The sequence below is a fragment of the Ixodes scapularis genome, unplaced genomic scaffold (assembly GCF_016920785.2).
Source record: "Ixodes scapularis isolate PalLabHiFi unplaced genomic scaffold, ASM1692078v2 PGA_scaffold9__187_contigs__length_104089568, whole genome shotgun sequence".
Lineage (NCBI taxonomy): Eukaryota > Metazoa > Arthropoda > Arachnida > Ixodida > Ixodidae > Ixodes > Ixodes scapularis.
The window spans coordinates 8490183-8517469 of NW_024609884.1; the positions used below are offsets into that span (position 1 = coordinate 8490183).

At 47.7% G+C, this 27287-nt stretch overlaps 1 protein-coding gene across 2 annotated transcripts in view; it reads left to right on the forward strand.

Annotated features, from left to right (window-relative positions):
- The window catches only part of LOC8036756 (LIM domain-binding protein 2), a 196150-nt gene that overhangs the window by 99062 nt on the left and 69801 nt on the right, over nucleotides 1–27287 (forward strand). For both annotated transcript variants that reach the window (XM_042287379.1, XM_042287380.1), the window contains exon 3: nucleotides 16491–16822. In XM_042287379.1, coding sequence (XP_042143313.1) covers nucleotides 16491–16822 — 332 coding nt within the window. The remainder of the gene's footprint in view (nucleotides 1–16490; nucleotides 16823–27287) is intronic.

A 27287-nucleotide genomic window follows, 5' to 3' on the forward strand; every position in this document is an offset into this window, starting at 1 on the left:
AACATGCGATAAAATACTTTCAAGGACGTCGTGTCGTACTCGATCAAAGGCTTTCTCAAAGTCGAGCTGAATCATAGCCACTTGACCGTTCTCCTCTGAAGTTTCTAATATGCTTCTCGCGACGTGTATGTTTGTTTGTATGGAGCGCCCTTTAATGCCGCAACTTTGATGCTCACCGATGAGACTACTAATAACTCTTTGTAGCCTACGTGTGAGGACTTTCGCAAAAATTTTATAGTCAATGTTTGTTAAGGTGATCGGTCTGTAGCCTGTGACACTGCGTCTTTTAATCGAGTCGTCTGACTTTGGAATTAAAATGGTGTGGGCATCAGCAAATGACCGCGGCAGTTGCTGTTTTTCATATGACTCATGAAAAATGGAAAGCAGATAAGGACAGATATCTTTCTTGAACATTTGGTAGAACTCGGCGCAAATGCCATCAGGACCAGGTGTTTTCTGCCTTGCTAAGGAGTCAATTGCTTGCTCGACTTCCCCCACAGTTATATCTCCTTCAAGCCATATCTTTACATCTTCGTCTAGTTGAGGCATTAGCGATAAAAAATCATTTAGTTTGGAAAAGCCTTTAGGCGTGGGCCTTTTCCCAAAAAGATGCTCATAATATTCAACAAAAGCACCCTCAATCACATTTTTATCACTGCTTGTTGCGCCCTTATAGTCTATTTCATAAATTTCTTTGGTCAAAGCATACCTTTTTTCGTCAGCTAAAGCTCGCTTGGTAGGCTGCTCCCCCAAAAGAAACTTTTCTGACCGGGAGCGTACAACCGCCCCGCTATACTTGTCCTGATAGATCTTGTTTAGTTCCGTCTTGATATACTGTATATCCTCAAAGAAAGTACCTGGGTTTTCACTCTCTACTTTATACAAGTATTTCAGATCCTTTTGCAGTTGCGTTTCGCGGGCTCGAAGTTGAAACTGAATGTTGCTTGATCTTTCAATCGCGGCCAATTTAACCTCCTCCTTGAAGACTTCCCATGCCTCACTTCGACCGTTGTCTTTTTCATGCAGACTACTTAGAAGCTTGGTTACGGTGGCAACAAACTGTTCATCTTTTAGCAATTTTCTGTTCATTTTCCATAGCCTCCAATTGAACTTTGAATTTGTCTTTTCCTTCTTTCCAATTTTAATAGTTACAAGACAGTGATCAGTGAAAAAAACTGGTTGCACACGGTAGCCATGTGCTTGCTGTATAATGTCGACTGATACATAGATGCGATCTAATCGAGAATATGACGAAGCTTGAAAGTGTGTATATCGCAAATCATTCCTTGCCGCTTGCAAGGCGCCTACATCTTCGAGCCCACACGTGTCAATAATATCTTTCAAAATGCTTACACTGCTATCACTATATCTCGTCCGCGAGGATTTATCGCGTTCGTCGCAAACACAGTTAAAATCGCCTAATACAACCAGAACTTTATCGCATTCCACGTAATTGCGCAAGAATTGGAAAAACTGCTCTCTTTGTCGTACGTTGTTCGGAGCATATACACAAATCACACGCCACTGTACGCCCGACAACGTGAAGTCACAAGAAATGAAACGACCCTGCTCATCAGACACCACCTGCAAATGTTCAAGGTTTACGGACTTTTTGAGAAAAAGAAAACATCCAGCCGAGAATCCCACGGCACGACTCACACACGCTTCATAGCGAAAAAGAAAAGGCCTCAAAGCGCTAGCAATATCATTGTCTTCAGCCATTTTTGTCTCTTGTATTGCGAGGAAATCCGGCTGCTCATCACATAGCAGACGTTGCAATTGGTACTGTTTCTTTGTCGAGTTCAACCCCCGAACGTTCAAGGTGGCGAAACTGATAGCCATTTTGATTTCATCGCAATACGACCCCATTATTACCGGTAACCAATATTATACACCACAAAGATTACACCTACAAAACAGAAAATCCTCAACCGGCTTACTTGCTTGCCTTCATAGACACAACACAGGAGTTGCAGCCGCATACAGTTCACTGTCCCTCCTTCGGCGCTTGATCGTCCGTCGGCGTTCGTGACAGTGCCCGGTATCGGCCCCTCTTGGCCATCACCGCCTGCCACCGTTCATGCATTCTCCCCTGAAGCGTCGTCAGTTGTCCGTCGTCCTGGGTTGGCCGCTGCTCCAGAGGTCTCTTGGAAGAGCCTTCCAGGGCTTCCATGGCGTCGGCCGAGTCATGCTGATCGTCTTCTTTGGATGCCTCGGATGTTGGGCGGGTGTCTTGGTCCCCTCGCTCAGGTTCCTGAGACGGCAGCCGACCAGCTGACTCATCGCCTGATGGGCCAGCAGTGTCAACCTCGGTCGTTGGCGGCTCTGCCGCGGACGGCGTCGCAGGGAGGGGGGTAGGGGCCTCTGCGGTGGTGTTGGCCCGTCCCTGGGATTCGAGATTCCAGGGGGTCCCACCCGCAGCCTCTTCGGCCTCCGCCTGGTCCATCAGAAGGTCGGCCTTTTCGTCCTCCATCGCAGCATTGACCACGTCAGCGTATGTCTTCATGCACTCCTGTCTGGTGTGCCCGTAGCGTCGGCAGCCTTCGCACCGGGGAACACGACACTCCTTACGAATATGACCGGTCCTTCGGCACCGCAAACAGAGCGGTGCCCTTCCTGGGGCGATGACTAGCGCAGTGCATCCAGACAGTCGGATTTGATGCGGTAGCTGTTCGGTGGTGACGCCGTCTTTTAGCGTTAACCTCACCGCTCTCGTGGTCGACTGCACCCCTTCAAACCCGTTGACACGCCAGGTCTCTCTTGCTATCTCTTCGACCTTGCCATACTGCTCCAGGGCTTTCTTCACGTTGTCATCGGGTATATAAAAAGGTATCCAGTGCAACTTCAGCCGCACTTCCGCCTTGTCCGGATCGATAACAAGGCACCGCCTGCCCTTGACCTCGAAAGCCTGAGCATCCACCAACCTTTGTTTGGCCGTGGGTGACTTGAGGGTGACCATCCACACGTGGTTCATTTGGTACGAACCACATGCTGCGATGTCTCCTAGGACTCCGGCATGTTCCAGTCCGTCCTTGAAGTCCTCGATACGGTAGGGCCGTGCGCCGACATCGGCATGAAGAAAAACGGTGTTCAGGGCATATACGCCTGTCGGCAGCGTAGGCAGGATGATACGATAAGCAGCCTCGTCCCTTCGTTCAGCAGTGATACCACGGCTATCAGTAGCCGTTGAAACCGCTCTTACGGAGCTCATGACGATGCGTCCTTCCACTTCGGAAGCTGAAAGACGAACCACTGAGCTAGCCGGGCTTCACATTGGCAGACGTACTTTGCAACTGCAACTTAAGAAGATAGACCGAGGGTAAGACGGACCGCTGGGGAACAGAGGGGGAAACCTTATTAGAAAGTTTTCGTAGACCGCGTTTCCCCCTCCGCTAAGCCCTCCGCAAGGAAGAAGCCGCTACTGCGCCTGCGCTCCGATGCCTTGACTGTAGAGTTCCGGGTATCCTAGCGGGTTGCGGAGAGCCGTTGCGGGACGGCGAAAACGATCTACGAAAACTCCCTAATCTCTCTTTAGCGTTCCGTCTGCTTCCTCCTCCCCGGCCCGTCTTACCCTCGTCCTACCTTCTTGAGTAAGAGCTAACAATTTGTGTTATCGCGCCAAGTAGTTCCATACTTTCTTTTTTTTTTTTTTTCCTTTTGCGGCTTTAGTTTTGGTTTTGGCGAGCCAGACGCGCAGTTGCTACAGTTCATATTTTTTTTATTAGGATCGCGGTTGAGGGTGCCGTACCGCGATCGCCGAGCATGCAGGCGATCGCGTGCATGCATGTCCTGCATGCAAGCACTCGGACCGACTTACAAGGTAAAGTAAACCGAAGACCATCTCCTCGAATTTTATTTGTCTTGCGACCGACGCAGATAACCAGCGCTGATTTAAGAAATGTCGTGAATTTCGGCAGCGCTTCTGTGTTTTGAGATCATTGATAAGCTAAAAAATCATAGCGCGGGCGCGATATGCCGAAATAGTAGCACGTACGGGGGTAGGGGGGGAGGGGGGGGGGGGGGGGGGGTGGCGGGTATAGCGCAAGTTAGCGCTGCAAAACCTAGGGATTAATTACCTTGTGCTCGCTTACGCCGGTGAGCTCGCTAACCAACCGCACACGGAAACCATGGAGTCCCGGTTTCCTCCGTCTCACTTGCGCGTACTCGTTGCACAGCACTTGCTTAATTTGTTTTGAGTACTTTGAGCTGCCAAACTTCGTGAAAATCCCACGGTGCGAACAGAAGGGCGAGCTCACAGAAGGTACTCAACGACGCACACGATAAAGACGCCATCTTTGTTTTGCCGGGAACTGCAAAACCTGCGGCGAACTTAAACAAAAAAAAAAAAAAAAAAAACACCGCCAGAGATTAAAAAAAAAAAAAAAAAAATCTATATGTTTGGCACACCCTGGGCTAATATTATAGTAACATTGTAAAATCAAAACTAAAAAGACACTTTCGTATATAGTTTTTGTTATTTGTTAAGTGACACCCAGCGGGTTATTTTGGTCGAACTATACTCAGTTGCGCAGTGAAACGGCGTGCTTCGGCTCTCGAGCTTTGCCTCCTTTGCCACAGAAAGTTGTCCCCGAATATAGAAGGTTCTGCAGGCCCAGGATGGGCACGCGCTCCGCTGTTCGTATTTCTTTTGACCATGGTGCACTTCTTACTGACGATGTTGGTCTAGCCACTCTTCTGGTGACAGCGCTTTTCAATTTCCAATTTCTTGCTCTGTTGTGTCTATCATGCCTTTGTGTGTATATTATTTATTTTTATTGATAAGTTTTGGAGAATCGGATATATGATAGGGTATTCCCGGTTAAACGGCAAATTTATGAGAATTTAGAGTTTAGCAGAAGTAAACTGTAATAACCGTCTAATTTGTGGTGAAAATAATCTCTGCAATAATCTCTACGAATTTCTAGAAAAATAAATCCGGAAAACATCCTACGAATTCTCAGAAAGAAAAACTCCGAAAACGAACATGAAGCACACATCATTAAAACCTGAAACAAGAAGAGATATTTAGAAAGGAATACACACTCCGCCGATTTTAGCGAAATTCCCCCGACAGCCTCCCCCCGCTTCAGCGCAATGGGACTTCGACCATGCCCTCCCTGAGGGGGGGACGGATTTTTGCTGGCGCGGATGGAACAACTGAGGAGAAAAGGCTTACAATCACGAAGAGGAGCTTAGAAGATGTGTGCAAATTATCTAGGGACAGCTGAATTAAGTAACACTAACCAGCACAGCTGGGGACAGGCGAGACCGAGGAAAAGGACTCCCTCCCGCATGGCTCCGGCCTAAAGTGTCTCGACCCTGTCTTCCAGTGGGTCCGGTGTTGGGGTAAAGCCGACAAGGTTTGGCCAGAGGAAATTGGGGACTCCCTCGCGGGGGGAGAAAGCAAGCAAGCGAGCTCTCCTCTATCCAGCGGAGAGTTGTCACGCGCTTGGTTCCGTCCCTCTGATTGGTTAACGGGAACTGTAGCGTTCACCCTTTGCCAAGGTATGTTCGTATATGCGGAGAGGAGGATGTTATCACTGAGACCGCTTTCTTATCGCCTCCCGAGCGAAACTCTTTTCGGCTTATCGCACGTAGTTCTGCTTCTACAAACGATCAGTGACATGGACAGCCTGCCTCCTCTCCTTTGTCACCATCGTAGGCCTAATCTGGACCCTTGGCGGAAAATTCGGGGAGAAATCCGGAGGCCGTGATTGGCCGGCGACGCGATTGACCTTGGCGCCGGCCAATCAAGGCCACCGGATTTCACGCCGGCTTTTTAACCAAGTGTTCAGATTAGGGCACCCCCCGGCAGATTTGCACTCGTGTATACGATTACATTTCTCTCGTTATAATTATTTCGTTTTCTTTTTTCAACAATTTGCTGATTTTTCTTAAATGTATTTGTTTCATCGTCTTTCAGTGACGTGAATTGTAGCTGTACTTCGTTTCAGCTCAAGTGCAGGCGCAGCCGTCGCTACGAGCTGATGCGACCAATCAGACGGCGCCAAAAAGGCACCGTCATGGTGTTCGCCATGTTTCTGTACGTGTTTTCTTGATTGGTCCCATTAGCTCGCCGGGTGCGAGCTAAAGAGGGTTCTGCGATCGTCTGTTCTTGGTCCTAAGTGATTCTACGAGTCCTAAGCACCCTAAAAATCTAAAAAAATTACATCCACGAGACGCATTTTCTTATTAAAAACGTCATGAAAGGTCGGGACACACCCGTTTCTGAGCGGATTCTTCCGCTCAGAAATATACCCCAGCAGCGGTGTCAGCGCGGTGATGATGGCCGCTCGGGGGCCAATCGCAAGCCGCCTCTGTCCTCTTTATTACCCCTTTAAGCTGAAACAAAGTATAAGTTTGAGTCTTTGACTGGCCCTTTCCTTCTAACAATTTTTTTTCCAAGGTGTCATATATATATATATATTTTTTTTTTCAATCTCGATTTAAATCGTGGTAAACCTACATCAGCTCTCACGCCTTGGGCCGTTGTATCGTTTATTCAGTAGACGCTTTTTTTTTTTCACTTGAAATTTCTTCGCGGGCGTTCACGGGAACAAAACACAAACTCGCACACACACATACGGGAACAACACGTCAGACGGAGATTGAACGTCCACACAGAAACTGGTCAGCAAGTTCCTGTACAGGACGCGTTTGAGTGTGGTTCTTGGCACCGTCAAGCAACGAATCTATACTTCCCATCAGAGGGGCCTTAATCGACGCCTTGCCTGCGTAGAAAGTGACGAGGGCCGTGTCGACCCCGTCGCATATGTAAGGCCGGCCGCGCGATCTCATCGGGCACGACTGCTGGTGCCGTCGACGCCTGCCTGCCGCCGGAATCAGCCGTGCTCGAGGGTTGGCTTCGCGCGCTAATGAGACGACGCGCTTCGGCGCCGCTGCCCGATTGCTCGCGGCCGGCAATTAACGGGCAGCCGAGAGCGGAACTCGGCGCCGAAACAAGGGGCAGCGGGATTCTCCGCTCTCCCTCCAGGAGCGCGGGGGGTGCTCGCGGGATGAACGCGGCTGGCGAACAATGCCAACTCTACGCGAAGTGCGGTGAAGCTGTATTGGTTAAATGTTATGGGCCCATGGCGATATTGTAGTGATACTGGCGGAAGTACGGTCCTTAGACAAAGTGCTTACTGCTCTGGAAACTTCGGCGGTTACCGCCCTAAAAATTTTTTTTTTTTTTTTTTTTTTTTTTTTTTTTTTTTTTTTTTACGACAAGCGGCGCTAATTCACACGAAAAAACTATATATATATATATATATTTAAGTAGATGTAGCACTTTTTATGTCGCGGTTCACTCCAAAATAATATGACCCCTAGGTTTAAAGTATAGATGGCGAGTCCAGTCTATGTTCGACGGGTCTGTGGGGTTTTATGAAAGAGTAGACGCATCAAGCAACATTCTCCACGATGGCTTCTCCGAACTCACGTTCATCCCTTAGGTTCTCCGAGCGATTTGATTGGTTTACTCTTGACGTCGGCAGCGGGCCTCTGGTGCTTCAATTCCAAGAGCAAAAAGCTTGCTTTTCCGTAGGGAAGTTCGACTGACGTATACAGTAGCACAACGGGGTGAGGCTCAAGGGAGGAATACTTTCTTTTCGCCTCGGGAAGATGGCGCCATCCGGTTTCACCTCAAGAACCGACGTAAAAAGAAGTCCGCTCCTCGCGGAGCATTACTAATTTTCCCCTTTATGTTTATAAGTAAGATATATGTAGATGAATTTTAGAATAGATATATGTTTTCTTATCAAGACGTACACGTTCCAAACGCCAAAAGCATCGCTTTTCCCTCCGACAATCAAATCTCGTAACAACTACTTCGCGTCGCGCATGAACAATGTGCAAAACTTGCTATTTTCTTGAAGGGAAAACGGGTATAGATTTTTGACGCATTTACTCATGTTGAGACGACAAAATTGATCAAATATAGTATTAGATAGAGCACATAATGGCACATCTTGCCAACTTATTACATTATACCCCTTGTACGTCACGCTTTAGTTCCCATGGCCGCCGCCGAGCGGCTGCAAATCGCGAAATATGCCCGTTCTTTCCTTTGCTATTACGTAACACAATCGTAATATTTAAAAAGAACGAGGCTTTTTTTTTTTTTTTATTCCTTTTGGTAAGATAGACAATGTAAACATTTAAAACTGCAAATTCTTTCGAAGTTAAAATTGTTGCATTGCCCTTTAAACAATCGCTTGTGTGATGCGTCGTCTGCTCTAGACAGACGTTGGGAACTGTGGATCCCCACGACGAATGCCTGTTTCCGGGTCAACTCTTTTCTAAAAAATGTATGGTCTCACAAGTATGGGAATGCAGCAAAACGAGGAATCTCATAATATATTGCTACTGTGGGGGTGTCGAGTCGCACGTTCTACGCGTTTTTCCCCGCAAATTTTAGTTTTTGTGTACACATAAATGTTGCGCATTTAAAGGAGTTAGTGATGATGGTTACTAAAAATTCCCGTGTACTCGCCAGTCTCTAAGAGTGAGAAACGTATTTCCGCTGCAGCCGGGGTTTCCTTTTACTGTGCCATGGTGTGGGTTTGTTTTTTTCGAATTCGGAACGGATTCTACTACGTTGCGATGAGGAAAGAGTGCCTCTTCTCTAGCTACGATCGGCAAACCGTTCATTGGCACGACAACCGAGGCAAGCGAAACCAACTGTTCTAATAAATCTGTCGCGAATGGAACGAACGAGTGTGGAAGCGAGCGACGGAGCAGCGCGCGTGTTATTGGGTGCTCTTCTCGGTAATGTGTGTTCACCATGCTCCGATGTTCTTGGGGAGGGCCGCGGATGCCAATAGTCTAATACAGTGGTTCTCAACCACTGATGATTCGCGAACCCCTTGTTGATCCGCGGAGATGATGGAGGACCCCGTTCGTGGCGAGGGGAAGGGAAAGATATAGGTTAAATATGATAATTATCTAATAAGCGGCTATAACTAAGGGCTGGCGTGAAGTAGACTTCGCTCATTGACATATATACGAGAAAACGTACCCAAAAATTGGAACGCTCCTTCTCAATCGGATAAAAGACAACTGTTGTAGCCGGGCTGGACTTACGACGCGGGGCTTCGCGGACCCCTATAGAATGCCTTCGCGGATCCCAAAGGGTCCTCGGACCCCCATTTAAGAACCACTGGTCTAATATTCTTAATGTATGGCTAAATCATATTCTCTACAAACGTAGTAGACTCTGTAAGACTCAAACAAATAACCCGGCCCCATTACAACACGGGCATGGATCGGCCACAACGGCAGTATTTTACTGATGAGAATTAGTGACTATCCGAAAACACTACGGCCTGACGTCGCTCAAATCAGAACTGGTAAATTCATCTATTTACCTTAAGATTATTCAAATAACGCTTTAATTGCGATTTTTTTTTTTTTTTTCGTTTAATTGGAGTTTGGTGTTGGACAAAGTCGGGCCAACAAGAAAGTGCAAAATGCCTGCTTTCATTTTTCTGACTTTATTTCTCTCAGTAACCAGGCTTCCACGATAAATCCCTTCAGCATTCTTGTGAGAGAGTGATTATAGTGTTCGAATAGTAACCTAAAAAAGACCACTTTTTAAAAGGCTTTCCGCGCTTATATATTTGTAGGCATCACAAGGTCAAGTTTCAAACGGGACTGCATATGCCATTTATGACATAGTAAAAATGCATAGTGTTATCGTTTTTTACATAATATGGAGATCAATGTGGAGGCCAATATGTAGGACCCGCAGTTGTATAAACCACAGTACAGCGATGTCTCGTTAATATGGAAGCTTTCGTTCCCCCCAAAAAATCGTCCATGATGTGAGTTGACCATATTAACGAGACAAAAATGCATGTATTTTCCCAGTTTGTCCCCGAAAATGGTGTCCATATTTACGGGGTCCGTATTAACGAGACATGACTGCACTAAGATTATGGAAGCATCCGACTTAATATTTCTCGCTTGTTGAATTTACACGCATGTGAAACGATGCAACTTAACCTTTAGTAAAAAGAAACAAGCATTTAGTAGGGAGGGTGCAGCTCAGCCGGATACAGGCTTTTGTCGTTGAGAGTCATGCTTCTCAATGTGCGCCCGCAGTAGGCGACTCCGCAGCATCCACCCTTGTGGATGCTGACAATATCGGCCGCACGGTGGCGACACGGTTCGATCTCGAGGCGAATAGGTGGTATTCAGCTGGTGGCACATTGGATCGAGTTGTTCGCAGCGCATGCTCAGAGCGACACTTGCAGTGTTCGAGGAACATCAGTATTGATCGTGTCAAATGGACGTTGCGGATGCCTTGTGGCAACTCGCCGTAAGTGCACGCTCAGCAGCAATGGGCTCATATATAGTGTCTAAAGAAAAACAAAAAAAAAATATTCAGCAACTATCGGAACAAGCATAAAGCCGTATGAACTCATAAAACTATCCGAGACACCAAGACTGACAAGAAAGTATCGGAAAACGATCGACAATTGATCGATAGTAATTAGTATCGATGGTCGGAGAAAGGCGCGTCTTGCGAACTAGGCCTACCGCATCCTTTGTGTTTGCCGAGGCGACTGTCCCGCGATTGTGGTACAGGTCATAAAATTGTATTTTTAATTGTAGATGTAGTTAGCTTCTCGAGGTGAAAAATGTGTTGCTACCGTGAAAAACACCCTTGAAAAACAAACGAAAAAAAACATCAGTGAACTGTTAGATTTGCAGTTACAGGCTAACCGCCTCGAAATGCGTGCGTTCAAGGCTCCTATGGTAGGTCACATGCAGCATGCAGGATTATGTAGTTCTGATTTCGTCTCGTTGCCTCGAATCAAGCCTGTTCCTTCCTTGGATCACGCGGGAAGTATCTTTCCCCTGCTTTGCTTGCGTTAGATTGTGTCTGGCTTATTTTTAAAGTGCCTTCTTTTGTCTCAGGGTCGGATGCATCATTCAGCACGCCGTCGTTTTGGTCATCCGGAAATAGCTCAGTAATACCATGATTACAAGAAACGCTTATGCCATTGATAAAGTGTGTCTGTAGCTCCGATAAAATTACCAGCGCGCTTTATTTACTATGTGAGCACCCACAAGTCAACATATTCAGCCGCTTCGATCGTGGTCTTCTCGCTCCTCCGGCGTGTTCGAGTTGCCAGCAGTTTAACAGTTTATTTAATTATATATATATATATATATATATATATATATATATATATATATATATATATATATATATATATATATATATATATATATATATATAGTATAAAATTGCCTCTCGGCACCCAAGCTTCTCTCGACGAAGTTCGGTCTGAACTGTACATAGCTGTATATGGGACTCCGAATTTAAAGGGGGCATCATGGTAGAGAGTCGCTCTTGGTGTCGGATCGATTTCCACGATCCCCGACGATTCCGAGCACTCGCCACCGCCTGCCTGCCTTCGCTGGCGCTGGGCGACCGCGCCTGCCAACTTTACCCGCCGCCGTTTTTCGACAGACGTGTCGAAATGCACGCTGGAAATATATTTTCTCGTTCGGAGGGCTTTCTTTGTTTTTGTCGCCATGGGTCTGAGAGGTCCATCCTTCGCGCCGCGTTTCTTCCTTTGCCTCCCCTTGCGACGACTCGAAAGTGGTCTGCTCGGCTCACTGGCAGGAGGAACATGCTAGAGCGGGTGGTTGGTCAACGTGGGACGATTCAAATGTCGGGAGACACGGAGGGTTTCCGCGGATGGCGTGTTGCATACTGCGCTCGGAATGCTTCCCGATATCGCAGGACATTGCGGGCGGGATCCCGGAGTTGGGATGAGGTCGTCCTGTAGAGCCCTCCCCGCTCGTCTCGTGTCGGAGATGCGTTGGACGCGGTACTCACGACGGGCGCCGGGCAGTTTCTGTGAAGAGTCTGCCTTCCACATTGCACATGCGCGCAATCAGCTCAGCGGCGCTTTATTGCAGCTGTCCCCCGTTGCCGACCGCCCCCTTTGTTGAAGCGAGCTCCTCTCGCGCTCCGTCTCGCTGCCTCTCCACTTCGATCCTGATTCATTCCGGCCGTCCTTCCTGGGCCCTTAATATCACTTTTTTTTTTTTTCTGTTTCCTTCATGATTTCTTTTCTTTTCATCTCTTCACCCCCCCCCCCCCTTTTTTTTTCTTTTTTAGAGAAAAAAAAAAGGGGGGGGGGGGGGGGGATGCGGCGAGGGGTGCTTTTGTCGAGCAGCAGTGAGCAGAAGCGAAAGAAGGAGGCCGCCTCTTTCCATCTTTCTGTCTGCTTCGGTCCTCTTTTTTTTTTTTTTTTTTTTTCGTCTCGTGTTCTTGCTTGCCCCATCGCGTTCGTGTATTCCCACTTTGTGCTCGCCGCCTTTGATATCGCGCACAGCCAGTCGCCGCCGAGTTTGCGGATGGCCCGCCAGGGGCAGGCGCGTCGCCGTCTCGCTTGCTTATTCCACTCTATTTATCTAGTTTCTCTTTTCCTGTGTTTTTTTTTTCCCGGGAGAGCGTTTTGAAATGCTAAAGGATAAATGGTTGCGAAAGAAAAACAGATACATTTATGAACACGCTTACGCGTATTGACTACTGTCATTATGCGTGTTGGTTCATTAGTGACTGCTTTAATGCGACGTGACTGGTGCTTTTCTATGCGTGATCAGCCTTATATCTTAACAGGTTGCTTCGATAAGCGCGCAGTCCCGGAGGGGACATTAATCCTTTTTTTTTTTTTTTGTCTAGCTGCGAAAAGAAGTTTCGAAAAATTCTATAATCTCGAAGTGTCAGTTTACCTAGCAGCCATCACACTTTTGATTAACGAAAGATGAACTTTCTGACCCACCAAGTTCATCTTTCATATTTTAAGGGAACTCTCTTTCTTTCTTTCTCTTTTCTCTCTGACCACACCAAAGATCAGCAACAGTGTCGAAGCCTGTAGCCGATGTTTAGGTCTTGGTAGTTGTTTTTTTGTTTCTTTGTTTTTACAGCAGAGCTGTTAAGGGCTATTTTTCTCAGTTTCGTGTCCGTGGACAAATAAATCTCGACACAACCCTCTGGACAGCTACCGCCATCTGTGAGCGATGGTGGCAACAGACAATCGGCTTGCCGGTTGTGTGGTTGCCATCGTCGCTCACAGATGGCGGCACACACTACAGCTCCGCTGCTCTTCCTTCACCAAAGAGAAAAGGCTGAAAAAAAAATTTTTTTTGCCTATGAAGTTTTATTTGATTTTTATTATTTTTTTTATAATTAGCAGCTTCTTTTTTTTTCTTTTTTTTTTTATCTGCCGATCCTGATCTGGCTTACGGATCTCGGAGAACCGGCAGGCGCCATTTACTGTGATGTCGGGCACGGTCATCAACGTCCCTACATTCATCCTCAAACCTTCGCTGGAGTGGATACACTCGCGAAAGCTATCTGAACAGGCTAATGGATGTCAGTTGATTCTTTGGAAAAGGCAACTAGAGTTGTCGTGGCTCTGCGTCGCTCGGAACTCCACCGAACGGACGGATCGAACGCAGTCAAACCGAGGCCACAAGAGATGGCTCGATGTAGCTTCCCCCCCCCCCCCCCCCTTTTTTTTTTTTTTCGGAGTTTCAGAGTGAGAGCGTTGGCAGTAGCAAACGCTCTCACTCTGGAGGGAAAGAAACGCTACATCGAGCCTTCTCTTGCTCAGTAGCCCTGCATAGATGTTTATGAAATCTACTATAGCGTTTTCCACTGAGTCCACGAGTGGTGCACGGCGGCGCGCCGAAAGCATTCTCAGGTCAACATGGCGACGCCCTGTCGGTGTGAGGGTGTTCTGGTATCCCTGTCAGTCTCTCTTCCCGCGAAAGAAAGCTTCCCATGTTGGTTGCGTGTCGATCGCTGCGTGCGGCGCTGCTGATGCGTGGGGACTGTTCCCCGACTAGATCCGGCAACCCGATTTCTTCAACTCGGTGGAACTGGCGATGATTAAACGAGAAAACTTTTGGCGACGAATGCGGTGACTGCAGCGTCTATTCGTCGGGAAAATAGGCCTTGCCCGAAGCTGCTCTCTTTGAAATGGACAAAGAAAGCGAGGGCGAGGAAATACTGGCTGCGATTCGGCAGCTAGAAATCGTTTGTCGGCGATCGAGATGAAACCTTCTATTGGCTTGCGAAAGAAAACGACTAGACTTAGAATGCTGTATTTGCTTCTATTTTTGCCGTCCAGTTCGCTATATTTGTAAAGACTAGAGGGCAATCGCTCGATCTGTATTCTGTACAGAGCCATAGACGCTCTATCTGTAGAGGGCTATTGCACAGCGTGGCAGATTTGAGCTCATCGAGCGTGCGGCATATTTGTATAGAACGCGGTGAGCAGCGCAACCTTCGTCAACCAGCGATACAGGCTTTATTCGGTTGCCTGCAAATATCGGTGTCTCTTGACCAGCTCTTGGAATCCTCGTTGGTTGTCTGCCCTTCGGAGGAACCGTCATATTCTCTACCTCCGAATATTCCTATGATACCATGGTCAATAGATCGCATCTCGGAGGAAAATTCAGGACTGTTGGCTGTACTATATGTCTCTTTCTTGGACTGTACAGCGAACGCCCGGGATTTAGTACTTTCGTTTCGGTTGAAGGGGGGGAGGGGCGATCGGAATAAATTTTGAACGTCTATCTGCCTCGACATATACACTGTGTATAGTATTGTGAACAGGCCTATTTTAGCTACTTATAAAATATGACCCGTGGTTTTCATCCTTGTGGAGGTAATGGTACCTATGATATTGCACTGCCCTTTCTTGCCGATGTTTTGTCTTTTTGCCGGTGTTTTGTACATGTGTATTTTTTCCATTGAGTGCTGATGCAGTGTACTGAGGGGACTGGGCCCCGGCAGGCAGAGCTTATCTGCCTTTTGTCCTTTCTCCTTGTGACCCTGCGTCCGAAATAAATAAATAAATAACGAAACAAATAAATCACTGGCGGGGTTCGGACGGGGTGGCGTGCGCGAAACCTGCGCCACGTTCTCCTTGTTCATACGTCGAGACGCTGACTCGAGGAGGGTCCCAAAACCTGCGACGCCGTCCGCGGCGCCGAAAGGATTGCTGGGAACATCCTGTATAGAACCGACTGCAGGCGAGCGCGCGAGGGCGGGCGAGCGACTGCACTACACAGCTACTCTTTCTCTCTCTCTCTCTCTCGTGGTTTCTTCTGTGTCACGTGATCGATAATGCTGAGTCAAGGAGGAACATACAGGGCGTTCACATAGTCCGCTGCGCGATTCGCGCGCGGCTCACGCCGTCCGCGGGAGAACCGTAGCCTACCTTGGCTGCACTGCGGGACACCAGGCTCCATGGTGGTGCACTTCACAATGGAATTCGGCACAAGTCAACTGCACCCGACGTTCATCGTGTAGCGGTGCCAATCGGTCTGTCCTCGACCGCTAAGAAAATGTCAATCGCATTTTCTCGGCGGGGTTGGCATACACGCTTGGCGAGATGAGTGCTGAGCTCTTTTTTTGCTCTGCCTCCCCGAAATCGTGGGAAGGTTTGCCCGGTTCGGTGGGTAAAGTATGGGAGGGGGGCGACTTTATGGAGGATAAGCTGAGGAAAGTTGGAGTAACTGTGTATGCTGAGGGCTACTGAGGGCAGGTTAGCGGCGCCATCCCTGTGCAGCGATTGGAATTAGGAGCACCACCGCTTGGGATGCCGTTCCGGAGTTTGCTCGATTCTGCTGAGGTACTGACGGTTTTGAGCCGCCGAAGGCGACCCCAATTTTTTTATTCCAAACATTAGTTCCTGACATGGAATACCGGGTCTCAAACAATTCCGAATTCCCAACTCTTCTGCTTCCCCTCTCGCCGAAGGAAAAAAATTGCCATTTGGTAGAAACCTCAGCGTGCGTGCGTGTTCGTGCGTGCGCGCGTGTGTGCGTGCGTGTGTGTGTGTTTAAGGGGGGAAGGGAGGATAATGTATAATGACGCAAAATCAACATCCGCGGGGGGGGGGGGGGGGGGGGGGCGGAAGCTGTTTCATCGAGAATTCTTACTTCTCTGCGGTTATATGCTATTGAGAAGGGGGGGATCGAGCAAAGTTGCACGTCGTGACCGTTCGTTCAGTAGCCTTCTTTTTCACTACCGTGTGAGATAATTGATAGTATTCGGGAATTCCTCGGGGAAAGTTTATCAGAAAGTTTATCAGAGGGCGCCTTTCGTGGAGCTTTGTTGAAAGCTGGCAGTCAATATATTTAGAAATGTTCTTCCTCCACTAGTGACCGAAATTCTCTCAGGATATATGCCTCTCGAGTCTTCTTTCGGGGGGCTACACACGTCTGCACGTGCATGAACTTGTAGGCGACATGCTTTAAAGGCTCCGTGTTATTGGCCATCGTTTTGTCTTACTGGTCGCACGGGACGAACTGAACTGCACGAAACACATGTTTTGGTAGTGATCCGTTCCACGCGAGATCATTGTTGTTGTCAGCGCGGGTTGCGCGCGACGAGCGTGCGCTGGACGTCGGCGTTGCACACGTTGAACGAGCCGGCCTCTTCTCCGTCGCAGGAGCTGGCCACCGGCACAGTGAGTCCGCGGCACTGCGTGCGCAACAGCCCGACGGGTTCCGGCGGTGGCCCGAGCCTGGTGCCGGCCGGGCCGGCCCACGGGCCTCCGCATGGGCCTGCCCACGGCCCGCCCCACGGCCCGCCGCACGGCCCGGGCCACGGCCCGGCGCTGGAACCCGACGGCGGATGGAAGGGCCCGGCGCCGCCGCCGCACCACCACCCGGCGCTGATGGGCCACGGACCGCCGGGCATGGGCCCGCACCACGGCCCGCCTCACCCCATGGCCGGCCCGCCGCCGCACACCATGCCCGACGGACGGCCGCTCGAGCATGGGTACGCACTCGTCCCTTCCTTCTTTCCCCTTTGAGCTTCCAGATAACCAGGCCTCTGTGCTGGAGTTCTTACGTCACCTAGCGAAGGCCAGCCCGCGGCACAGATTGGATGCCAGTGTGAGGACACGGGTTCCGAACGCTGACGCGCGGCTCGTGTCTGTGCCCGCCTCCGCTGGGCGACGTAAAACATCGAGCATTACGGCCTCGTTATGTAGGAGGCGTTGCTCGTCCTCGCTGTTGCCGGTGGCGGGGCCTGGTCCCTGTGCCTGCGACAATAGCTGCGTTCGATGTACACATCGCGACACTGTTAGCGCGAACACGACATCGGCTCACTTTATTATTTTACTTTTAAATAGTATTAGCGAGCACGAAATTTTGTCGCTTATATTATAGAACTAAATGAGCTATTTCCGTAGCAATAATAACTTGGATGACATCCCTTGGTTTCACAAAGAAAAACTGGAAAAACCGGCAATCGCTTGTTCGCGCTAACAGTGTCGCGCTCTGTACTTGCACCTGCTGCACCGGTGCAGAAAAGTGTAGGGCAGTGTACTTCCGGTATGCGTATTGAGAGATACGACCGGAAGTACACCGCCCTACCCCTGTCTGCATCGGTACTGGAGGTCCAGGTCAATCAAACGCAGCTACTGTATGCTTCCTTCGCCACGCACGCGGCAAAGTAAGAAGCTCACGCCCTTAATCGGTGAAGCTCCGGAAAATTTCTTTCGGCGTTACTTCCAGTCCTAGAAATTATTAATATTATTTTTTTATATATATACAGTAGTGAACAAAAAGATATGATATTTTTGTTTCTTTTACAGAAGTATTGCTCGACGTCTAGTGAATAGCCAATAATATTTTGTCCATGCATCGTCGCTGCCAAGCGGTGATCGATGCAAAGGGTTTCCCTACAAAGTACTGATCAGATTAAGTTTATATCTAGACATAGGGTTTTACGCGATGTCCTATTTTGTCACAACAGCCACATTATTGACGACGCCCTCTTGCAGTGCTGTTACCAGGCTGGCAATAGATATCGATTACAAAAAAATTGATTCATATTTAAGTAAGCACCAGTTTCTACTCTATAAATACGTTAATGTAGTGTCCCATTACATTTTTTTTATATCTGTATCACAGTTCGAAGAAAAGTTACCCACGTAAAACCGAAATATCATATCTTTTTGTTCACTACTGTATATCTGCATACCTTGGCATTTTCAATGTTCTTAGCACGTTTTGGCTGAGATAGAAGGAACTTATGAATGGGCTAAAGTAATATATAACGAAAATTTTTCTGCAGCAAAAATTACCCTATAACTAAAAAAAAAAAAAAAAATTGTACGCAGTGATTGACGTTCGTCTCGTTGCAGCCTCCAAAACTTGTGTCTCTCATAATTTGGCCGAAGGGCCTGCCTGCCTGTCTGGTTTTGTGTTACGGCCGTCAAACTTCTCACACAATCGAGAGAGAGAGGTTAGTTTAAGCGATTAAGTGAACTTTTCATGACGTCTGAATTACACGGGATCAGCATGATACGCCCGCAATGCGTATAGTTATGCGATTAAATGCTTAGTTCGATTGGTTGGCGCATTACTCAACAGATTAGGCACGTTAGATGAATGCTAAGAAGGAGACGATTAGATTACCAAATAGGACCCCAAGGATCCAGGCTCCGATCCCACCCCCGCCCGTTTCGATCTGGATGAACATCATACCGGCGTACGGGCGAGTGTCATTACTGCGTGATGAACGTTTTAAAGACCCCAGGCTGTATACCTTCACTTGGGAACCAGTGTCGTCATACATGGGCAGACCAACCTCACGCTGTCTAAACACTAACGTATCATTTGATTGAGGGGGATCGGTGGCCGAGTGGGCTAGCGCACACCAGCTCGGAACACGTAAAGCTGAAGCTCGCGCTGCAGAACCCGGAGATCCTGAGTTGAATCCCCACCCCTGCCCGTTTCGATCTCTGGATGAGCATCGTACCGGCGTGCGGTCGTGTATCACCACTGCGTGATGCACGTTAAAGACCCCAGGCTAGCGGTAGTACCGCACTGGCTAAATTCTACAGCTGAGAGACAAGTCGCCCTTTCAGGCAGACTAAATTCAGGCTGTATAAACATTCCCAGAACCTAATTTTTTTTGTATATATATATAATTCGATTTTCTCTGCTTGCGCTTTGTTCAGCTTATTCCCCTCGCGCTCAAGCGTGAGGCGCACGAACTCCGCCGATGGCCCCCGATGTGATGGACGTCAATATGTCAGTCGGTACATTGGCGTAGTGGTGGAAGCTACGTGCTCGCTGGATCAGTCAACTGTCGGTCTTGCACCGCCTGATCAAGCTCTCTGCGCATACTCGCGAGCAGAGATTAGGTTCAGGCGATTGATTGGTTTGGCGAACGCGTAGCTTCCCCTTATCTGTCAGTCTCTTGCTTTGTTCCCCCCTTTTCTCTGTTGCTTATTGCAATTGATGAAGTTACGGAACTCGGGCTTTGCTAATTCTGATAATCTCCGGAGAAAGTGTTTCCGTGTCGGCCAAACCAAAAGCAAACCAAGGGCACCGTGCGCGTACTGCGTTCAGTTTCGAAAGAAATAGCCGGGGAGACGTCACGACGAAGAGGCCTGCGAGACAGTCTGACCATTGTGCTTGCCTTCCGGCTTCTTCGGAATGACTCGCCCTATATGATAGGCCTGCGTTTCATTGTTGCTTCGCGTTAGAATATTTTTTTTTTTTTTTACTTTTTCTTAAGTATATTTGCGAACGACTGTTATTTTCGTTTCTCTGAAACACAGAGTGTAGCCTTTAATGTGTTGGACATCTAAGCCCTTACAAACATCGAAATTAAAACGACATTTTGTTTCTGCCGCCATACGTACACTCTAAAAAATGCCTGGTCGTCTACTTACCCGCAAAAACACCCAAAGAGACAATCTCTGCGACCTACGAAATCAGCTCAACGAATGATTAGGCGGAACATCCGTTTAGACTTAAAAATGAAGTCTGCGCTGTGGCATTACGCAATGCAATGCAAAGCGTCATAATTGCATTGCGTAATGCCACAGCGCAGACTTCATTTTGAGGTCTAAACGGATGTTGGGTCTCATCATTCGCTGGCTGATTTCGTAGATCGCAGAGATTGGATCTTCGAGTGTTTTGCAGGTAAGTAGACGCGCAGGCATTTCTGAGGGTTTAAGTATTAATCTGCTTTTTTTTTTTTCTTTTTTTTTTTTTTTTTTTCTTGTGTCACTGAGTTTCTGACATTCGGTTGAATGGGTAGACGGTACCAGCAATAAATGTTCGGAATGTTTTGGTTAGGCGTGTTTCCTAGGTTCACAAAGTCACACGGGAAGCATTACGATTACTAGCATTAACAAAAGATGCATAATATAATCCCATCATTAGCATGCTCCGTGTCTTTAGCAGTTCTTCGAATTGTGCTGTTATATTTCGCATATGCGTTCTGCCAGAGTTTGCTTCGATACAATCCTTCCGCGCGTTCACTGAAACCAAACGTTAAACAACGAAACACAAATATAATCTTGCCGCCGTGGTGCAGCACTAGATAGTCGCAGTGATGCAGTTGAGAAAACACAGAAGAGTCAAATGTGACGCGCTCAGCCTGGCTCAGCACAGCGCTCCAGCTTCCCTGGCCAAAGCTGGCCTGAATCCCCACTTTCCAAGCCGCGATCCTTTCATCCTTTCAACAGTGTGGCTCCATCTCGCGGCGCTTGCTGAAATCGCAGATGTGAGTCATCGAAGAGAGAAAGGAGGGGAACGGTGGAAAGAGGAATGAGCAGAAGTTTGGTCGGAGTGCCGATAGAGGGCGCAGCATGCCGTTCGTTCGGCTTCCTGCGAAGGTATGCTGTGCGCGCTCGCGTTTTTCGCTGTTTACGCTACCAACCAGAGGAGGCGCTGCACCACGCACTCCCTAGCACGCACTCCCGGACGTCTTGTTTCGTAACTGGACAATATAACCGGGAATGCGTCGTTCGTACTGTAGAGTTTGGAGTTTGCTACAAATGTAGCTAGGAGCTGAGCTGGTGCTTCGACGTGCGAGAGCGCGCTTCCGTGCGCATGCCCAGCCGTTGCCTAGCGACACTGGGGGGCTTCCTCCTCTGTACGCCATCCTCCAGTAAATGCTCCTCAGCGGCCTACCACCTCCCGGGCTCCAGCTGGTTGCTTGCATCATGTGAAATATAGTTACTGAATCACCCATCTTTCTGTCAAGCGAATCGTGAGGGAAAAAACAAACAAAAAAACAATGAAGGTACAGGTAAAAACACGTGCGAACGTTTCTCGTTCATAAATTGTTCGCATTGTCGGAATGTTTAGCTTGCAATGACATTAATGGTCACAAGGTCGTCCTTTCCAGCTATCTTCCCTTTCTCTCTGCTGTCAATGCGCCGTCTCCTCTGTGCGAGGTATAACTCACGCCATAAATGGGCAAATTGCTCGTGTAATGTAATTTAATTACAGTTACGATTGCCTGGCTCCAAAAGTAGCAATTGCACGTAGAAATGACACTGCACAAAAGGTGATTCAATAATTTATTCGTGAAACGAAAGCAAAGAGGGGAGGCGAGCGGGTTTAACTGTAAACCCTGCAGCGAAGCTAAGACGTGAAAAAGGGACAAATACCAAACTCAGACGCAGCTTCATTACCTTTGAAAACTCATTCAATTACTTAAATGCATTTGTCAAAAGGATTAATTACTTGACTGTTACGGTACTTTTGAGACCCAGTTTGATTGATATATAACTTGACAGCATTTTATCCGCAGTTAAAGGGGCGGTGCAACGATGTTTGTATTTGGCGAAAATACCACTTAGAATGTATCTCTGACGTTTGTAACCTATGAAACACGCGTTAGCTTTTCTCCTCACGCAATGGTAGCCACAGGCAAAAATGAAAGGAAGACGAGCAGCGTTTACCCCCTCAACTCGCTGCCAGAACAATCGGCTACGTGATCTGGAGCTGATTATATGCCCCCACCAATGTTGATCATAGCCACGCACTGGGGTTGACAAAGCACCTGACACGCGCTGAGCTTCTAGACATTGTTACGGTTCGGCTATTGTCGTCATTGCCGCGATTGGACACGAGCCACTGCCCGAATGCTTGTTGCCATATTGGTTATCACGAGCCCAAATCGAGTGCTCACGCAATTCTTGGGTCCAATCAGTGAGCCGCATTCAAATATCGTCACCACGCTACGTCATCAAGATTTGCGAAGGAGAGATTGAAAGGAAAATTGCACCGCAACAAATTAGTTTCTTGGTACCACTAGTGCAGTAACCTCGTGTGAAGTGAAAAACATTCCAACTGAATATCGTTGCATCACCCCTTTAACCGCATTTAATCGTGCCTTTCCCTCTTTTTTTTTTGTTTTTTGTTTAAGAACTTATTGCGCAACGTTTTACATATGCCACGTTTTGTTCGTTTGTTTCGATCATCGAGTTTATTATTATTACGATGGGCGCAGAGCCCTGAGTACCGGGGAAGTTGTTTGATAATTTTGCTACATCAATAAGACTGTCAGAGCGTTCTCTTTGTCACAGCAATTCAAAGAAAAAATTAAATCAGAAAATTAGACGACAACTCGTGTATTACGATGCCCGGTGGCTGATTTCCTTTTAATTGCTCAAAAGAATGAGCTTCCGTGACAAAATATCGGTGTCAAATACCTAGTCGTTGTAATTGTAAAGCAAATTTTGCGATTACTGACACCGAAAATTAATTCAGTTGCATTTGCACCTATTTTGTAATGCGTTAATCGCAGCTTCCTCAAAAAGTAATTCAATTATAATCATACAATGATTGTTGTTTAATGGCGACCCACGTGTGCCGCACGCACCGCCAACTAAACCAAGAAAAAAAAAATCGTATATGGGAATATCGAAACGTCTTCCGTAGAGGCGAGTGAAACACGACACAAAGGTTGCCTAGCGCTGCAGCTTGGTCCCCCGCCACCAGAGGTCAGGGAAAGCGACTGCTGCACTGACTGGCAAAGTCTCTCTGGGCAAAGCTGCCAAGAGGCTTCTTCTTCACCCTGTGCCAAACACGAAAGAGGGAAGACGAACCAAAAAACAAAAGAAGCAAAAAAAAAAAGAAAAAAGGGAGAGGGGTGCCGTCTGAAAGAGACGTCGTCGTCACGTCGCCTAGACAACGCCCGGCATGCGTAGTAGAGCCGTAGCGCGGGCGCCACCCACCCACAGTGCGGATACTAGAGAGTTTTAGTAGATCGTTTTGGCACTCCCGCTACGCTATACGCTAGAGCGACGACGCTACTGCGCATGCGCGCTGCTAGCGGAAACATTGCGGAGCTGCAGAGGCTAGCGGAGGCGCGCTAGCGGGCCAAAATAGCGAGGGGCGTAGCGCGGCGTGCTAGCGTGGCTCTCGCGAGAACGAGTCTTGGCGAGATAAGGGAGGCCCAGCGAGGGACGCTGTTCAAGATGGCCGCCACGCCGCATCTACTCGGTCTGTGCGTTTCGCGATCGTGGTTCTAAGGGGTGGATTATACCTTGCTGCTGCGAGAAGTACCCGCGACAAAGCCGTTCCACGACTGCAACAGGTAGTGATTCATGGCGGATATACTAAACGCGGCCACGGAAAGGAGAAAAAAAAAAAAAAAAGAAAAGCTTTGCAGTTTTGGTGCTGTGAGCGAAAGGTGCAGCCCCCTGCTCGTCCGCTTTGTCGTGAAGACAAAACCGACTAAGGAAGCGGAGCGAACAGGCGGATATGAGGGATTTCTGTGGCGCTTCATTTTCGGTGAACAACGACGCAACAGATGAGCTACAGTGGTTGTCCTTTATTTTTGAAGATTTTTCTCGGTGGCTTTGGCACTTGACTCATATCGGATTGGCTTGGACAGCTTGGCCGAGAGTTGTATTCAATTACAAACATAATAGTCACCTACTTACAAAAGAAGCAACGATTAGCACGTTAATCAATAAAAAAAACAATATTTTATTAAGATAACGACGTTAATAAAAACAATTGCGAAGGATTGCTTTACAAATCTGTTTTACGCGAGCCCTAGTGTCCGAAAGAGCCGCTAGTGGCGTTGCGTTAGCTCTCGTAATGTTGTAATCCGTAGCGGGTTGCGAACGTTCTACTAAAACTTAAAATGGTAGTTCCGCTACGCTACATATAGCGGAGGTCGTAGCGGCTAGCGGATAGCACAGCGGGAGTGACTGAACGATCTACTAAAACACTCTACTGACTCTGCTCGTACGCTGGGTCGACCAGGAGCGGGCGAGTGCGGTTCACAGACCGCTCTCTGCCGATGCATCTGATATGTGGTTGCGTTCTTTGCGAGTCCTGGGTGTAGTTAATTGGGGCCCCGTACGCGGTTTGATAAGCCTCGGTTGAACGGAATTTGAACGGCGGTCACGCAGATAACGCCTCGAACGTGCGTTCCAGGTGGCACAGTGAAATTAAACTAAAACTGAGAACGTTTGTGGAGCAGCTAAGAACAATGACGACAAAAGATGCGGAACATGAGACGTGAAAACCTGAGAGAGAGAGAGAGAGAGACAAAACCAAACGTTCGGTTTTCCTGCTGTGTAATGTCTCCATTAGAGCGTCGGGTTTGGCACCGAAGTGTACAGAGTGAATAGACGAACTTTTGGAAAACCTCTATTGAATGAGTAAAGACCGAATTTGGGAGTACGCCCGTTTAGTGTTAAAAATGCGTCATTGTTACCAGGTCTCCATCGAAAGGAACAGTAGAGGCTGGACTCCGTGGAGCGAATATACGGTGCGAACAAACTACGATTATCGGTCAGTGGCGTTCGCTCTTCGCACGAAAAGCGAACGTGCCGTCGGGTGAAGTTCGTCGGGTGTTCGTCGCATGTCAGGTGGTCAATGTCAGGGCTGAAAGGTTGTAAGTGGGGCTGTTGTGAGGCCATTCCTTTGCGTGCTTTTTATTCCAGGAACTGTGGTAAACAAAAACGTTGCCGTTTCGCAACGATCGGAGGTGGAAACAGCGTACATGCGGAGAACAGCGAAGAACACTGACCAAAGAAATCAAATAAAAAATAAAAAAAAAGAATTTCGATAAAATGTAGCTAAGCTGGGAATTTTAGGAAACATATTTCGATGTTTTCCTTCCACGCTGAGACAGCTGGCGCTCTTTCTTGACGCAAAGTAATGAAACGTGGCAAAGGAAAGATTTTTTTTTTTAATATTGTTTATTTTAAGTACGGGGATTTTGACAGGTGTGGGGTATAGGAGAACATTCGAACATACAACATCAGAACTACAAGACAGTAGACATTCGGCGATGTCTACTTATAATAAAGGGGCTGAAATAGCACAAACATTCAATATATTACCTAGCACTGAACAAAATTAATTCTCAGCACTCAACATCTACTACTTAGCAGACATATTGGAACCACTATTTCTCAGTGCATCTTACACATATCCTGAAGGGCGCTCTCAAATTTATCTAAACAGTCCGATGATAAAATATTGTGTGGGAGATTATTCCAATGCCGTCTTTCTGCGAGTCACAGCAGTTAGATAAGCTCATCGAAAGCGAAATAAGCATCGTGGAACTCGACGGAATTTATTTCGATTAAAACCTAAAGCCACAGCTCCGAAAAATGCCCTAACTTGATAAACTTATCGATCATTAGCCGGGTGCTCAACGACAGAGGTGCTGCGCCATATTGCGCCATGTTGCGCCATGAACCAGTCTCCTACATCTTGCGCCAAAGCGCCATATTTTTTTTTGCTAAAAATCGAATCACGTCACGCCTGCGCCGAGGTAGGCTCGAAGAAAGCAAAATATATATATTTTTAATTGGTCGATTTTAATTTTTAGAGAAGTAGAAGGAAACGAAAATGGTGCAAATATGTATTTCACGGTGCCTCTACCCACCGCATAGTTTGTTTCCTCTTATGTCAAAGTACAGTCAAAGACTCAAACACATACAAACCACTAACCCACATACTAAAAGCGCAAATCTATAGCGGCATATTCGCTGCGCTTGATTGGTTTAGCGGCTTTAGCCGACGAAAGAGCACGAGCAAATGCTATGTCGCACTTTCGGCGCTGTTTGAATGGTCCCATTGCCTCGTCGTGGCGTTGCCTCCGCCCCGACAACCGCGCTGGCCCCGTCATCGTTTGAATTTCCAGACGATGTAGGCGATGTCAGGACCTAACAGTCGCGAGAAGAATGTGCAAAATAGTGGGAAATGGCGGCCACCGTAGTAAGCCAGGACCAGGGTCTTTCGCTGCTGACGATATTACTCGATTATCGTGTCTGCCGCAAGCCCCCCTGCCGCGGTTACAGGTGGTTACGGTGTACCGTGGCACGTTCGTCGCTCGCGTGACCCTTCACGGCCTCACATCAGTCCCCGCGCGTCGAGCTTCACCGCTTCGCACCGGAGTGCTAGGAGCAGCCGATATATTGGGGGGAGTGCATGGGTTAGCGCGATTGGCTCGGAAATTATACTCGGCACAATTCCATATCTACCTTCTTTGGTCTTGACCGTCGGTTACCCTCTAATTTAAAAAAAAAAAAAAGGTTGTGCCGAGAAAGGAGAAAAAACGCTGTTCGATATTTGAATGAATATTGTAGTCAATGTGGTTCCCGTGCAGCAGTTAATCGAAGGGGCTGCGAACTTTGACTCAACTTTGGTTCGAACACCGCTAAGGCGCAGTCTTACTTTTAAAACGCAACTAAAGGTTTTAAATAATATTTGTGGGTAGTTGTTATTGCAATTTATTATATTTAAAATCTTGAATTCGGTGTTCATAAAACTTCGGGGGAGATACATTTTTGTTGATAAGTGTTTTAGCTGATACAGGCACGTAACCGGGAAAGGGGGGGGGGCATGCCCCCCCCCCCCCCAAATCTTCCATTTTGCTGAGACCTCCTCTCCCCCCTCTAATACAACATTTTTTCATGGGCGCCCCCCCCCCCCCCCCCCCCCCCGAATCCGAAACAAAATCCTGGCTACGTGCCTGAGCTGATATGCTGACTTTTGCCGGCATTTTACAGGAATTATACATATATAGGCAAAGTTAACTTCCCATGGTAAAAAAGGGAGGGAAAGAGAGGCCTTATCTCAACTGACGTGTTGCGCTAAACTTTATTTTTCGCCTTTTTTTTTTTAACACTCATCTTAAATGGATTTTACTCTGACCTGAGCTCTATTTCTAATAAGAAGGCTGTTTGTTCCTTTTGCGTCCTGTCTATTTCTTATTAGAAGAGGTAATAAATAATAGGCTTCATTACCAAGAGAAACCCTCAATCACTATCAGATATGAACTCATTTAGCGATGCAATCAATTTTCGTTTTCAAGTGACGTGCTAGCATATGTTGACATCTGCTCCAAACAACGTCAGTGGCTGCTTCACACCAGAATTCTGCCTTCTAGAAAACCCGCTGCAAAAGGTCAAAAGCCGCTTCCATCACTGGGTCCTGTTCATTTATCACATTAATAA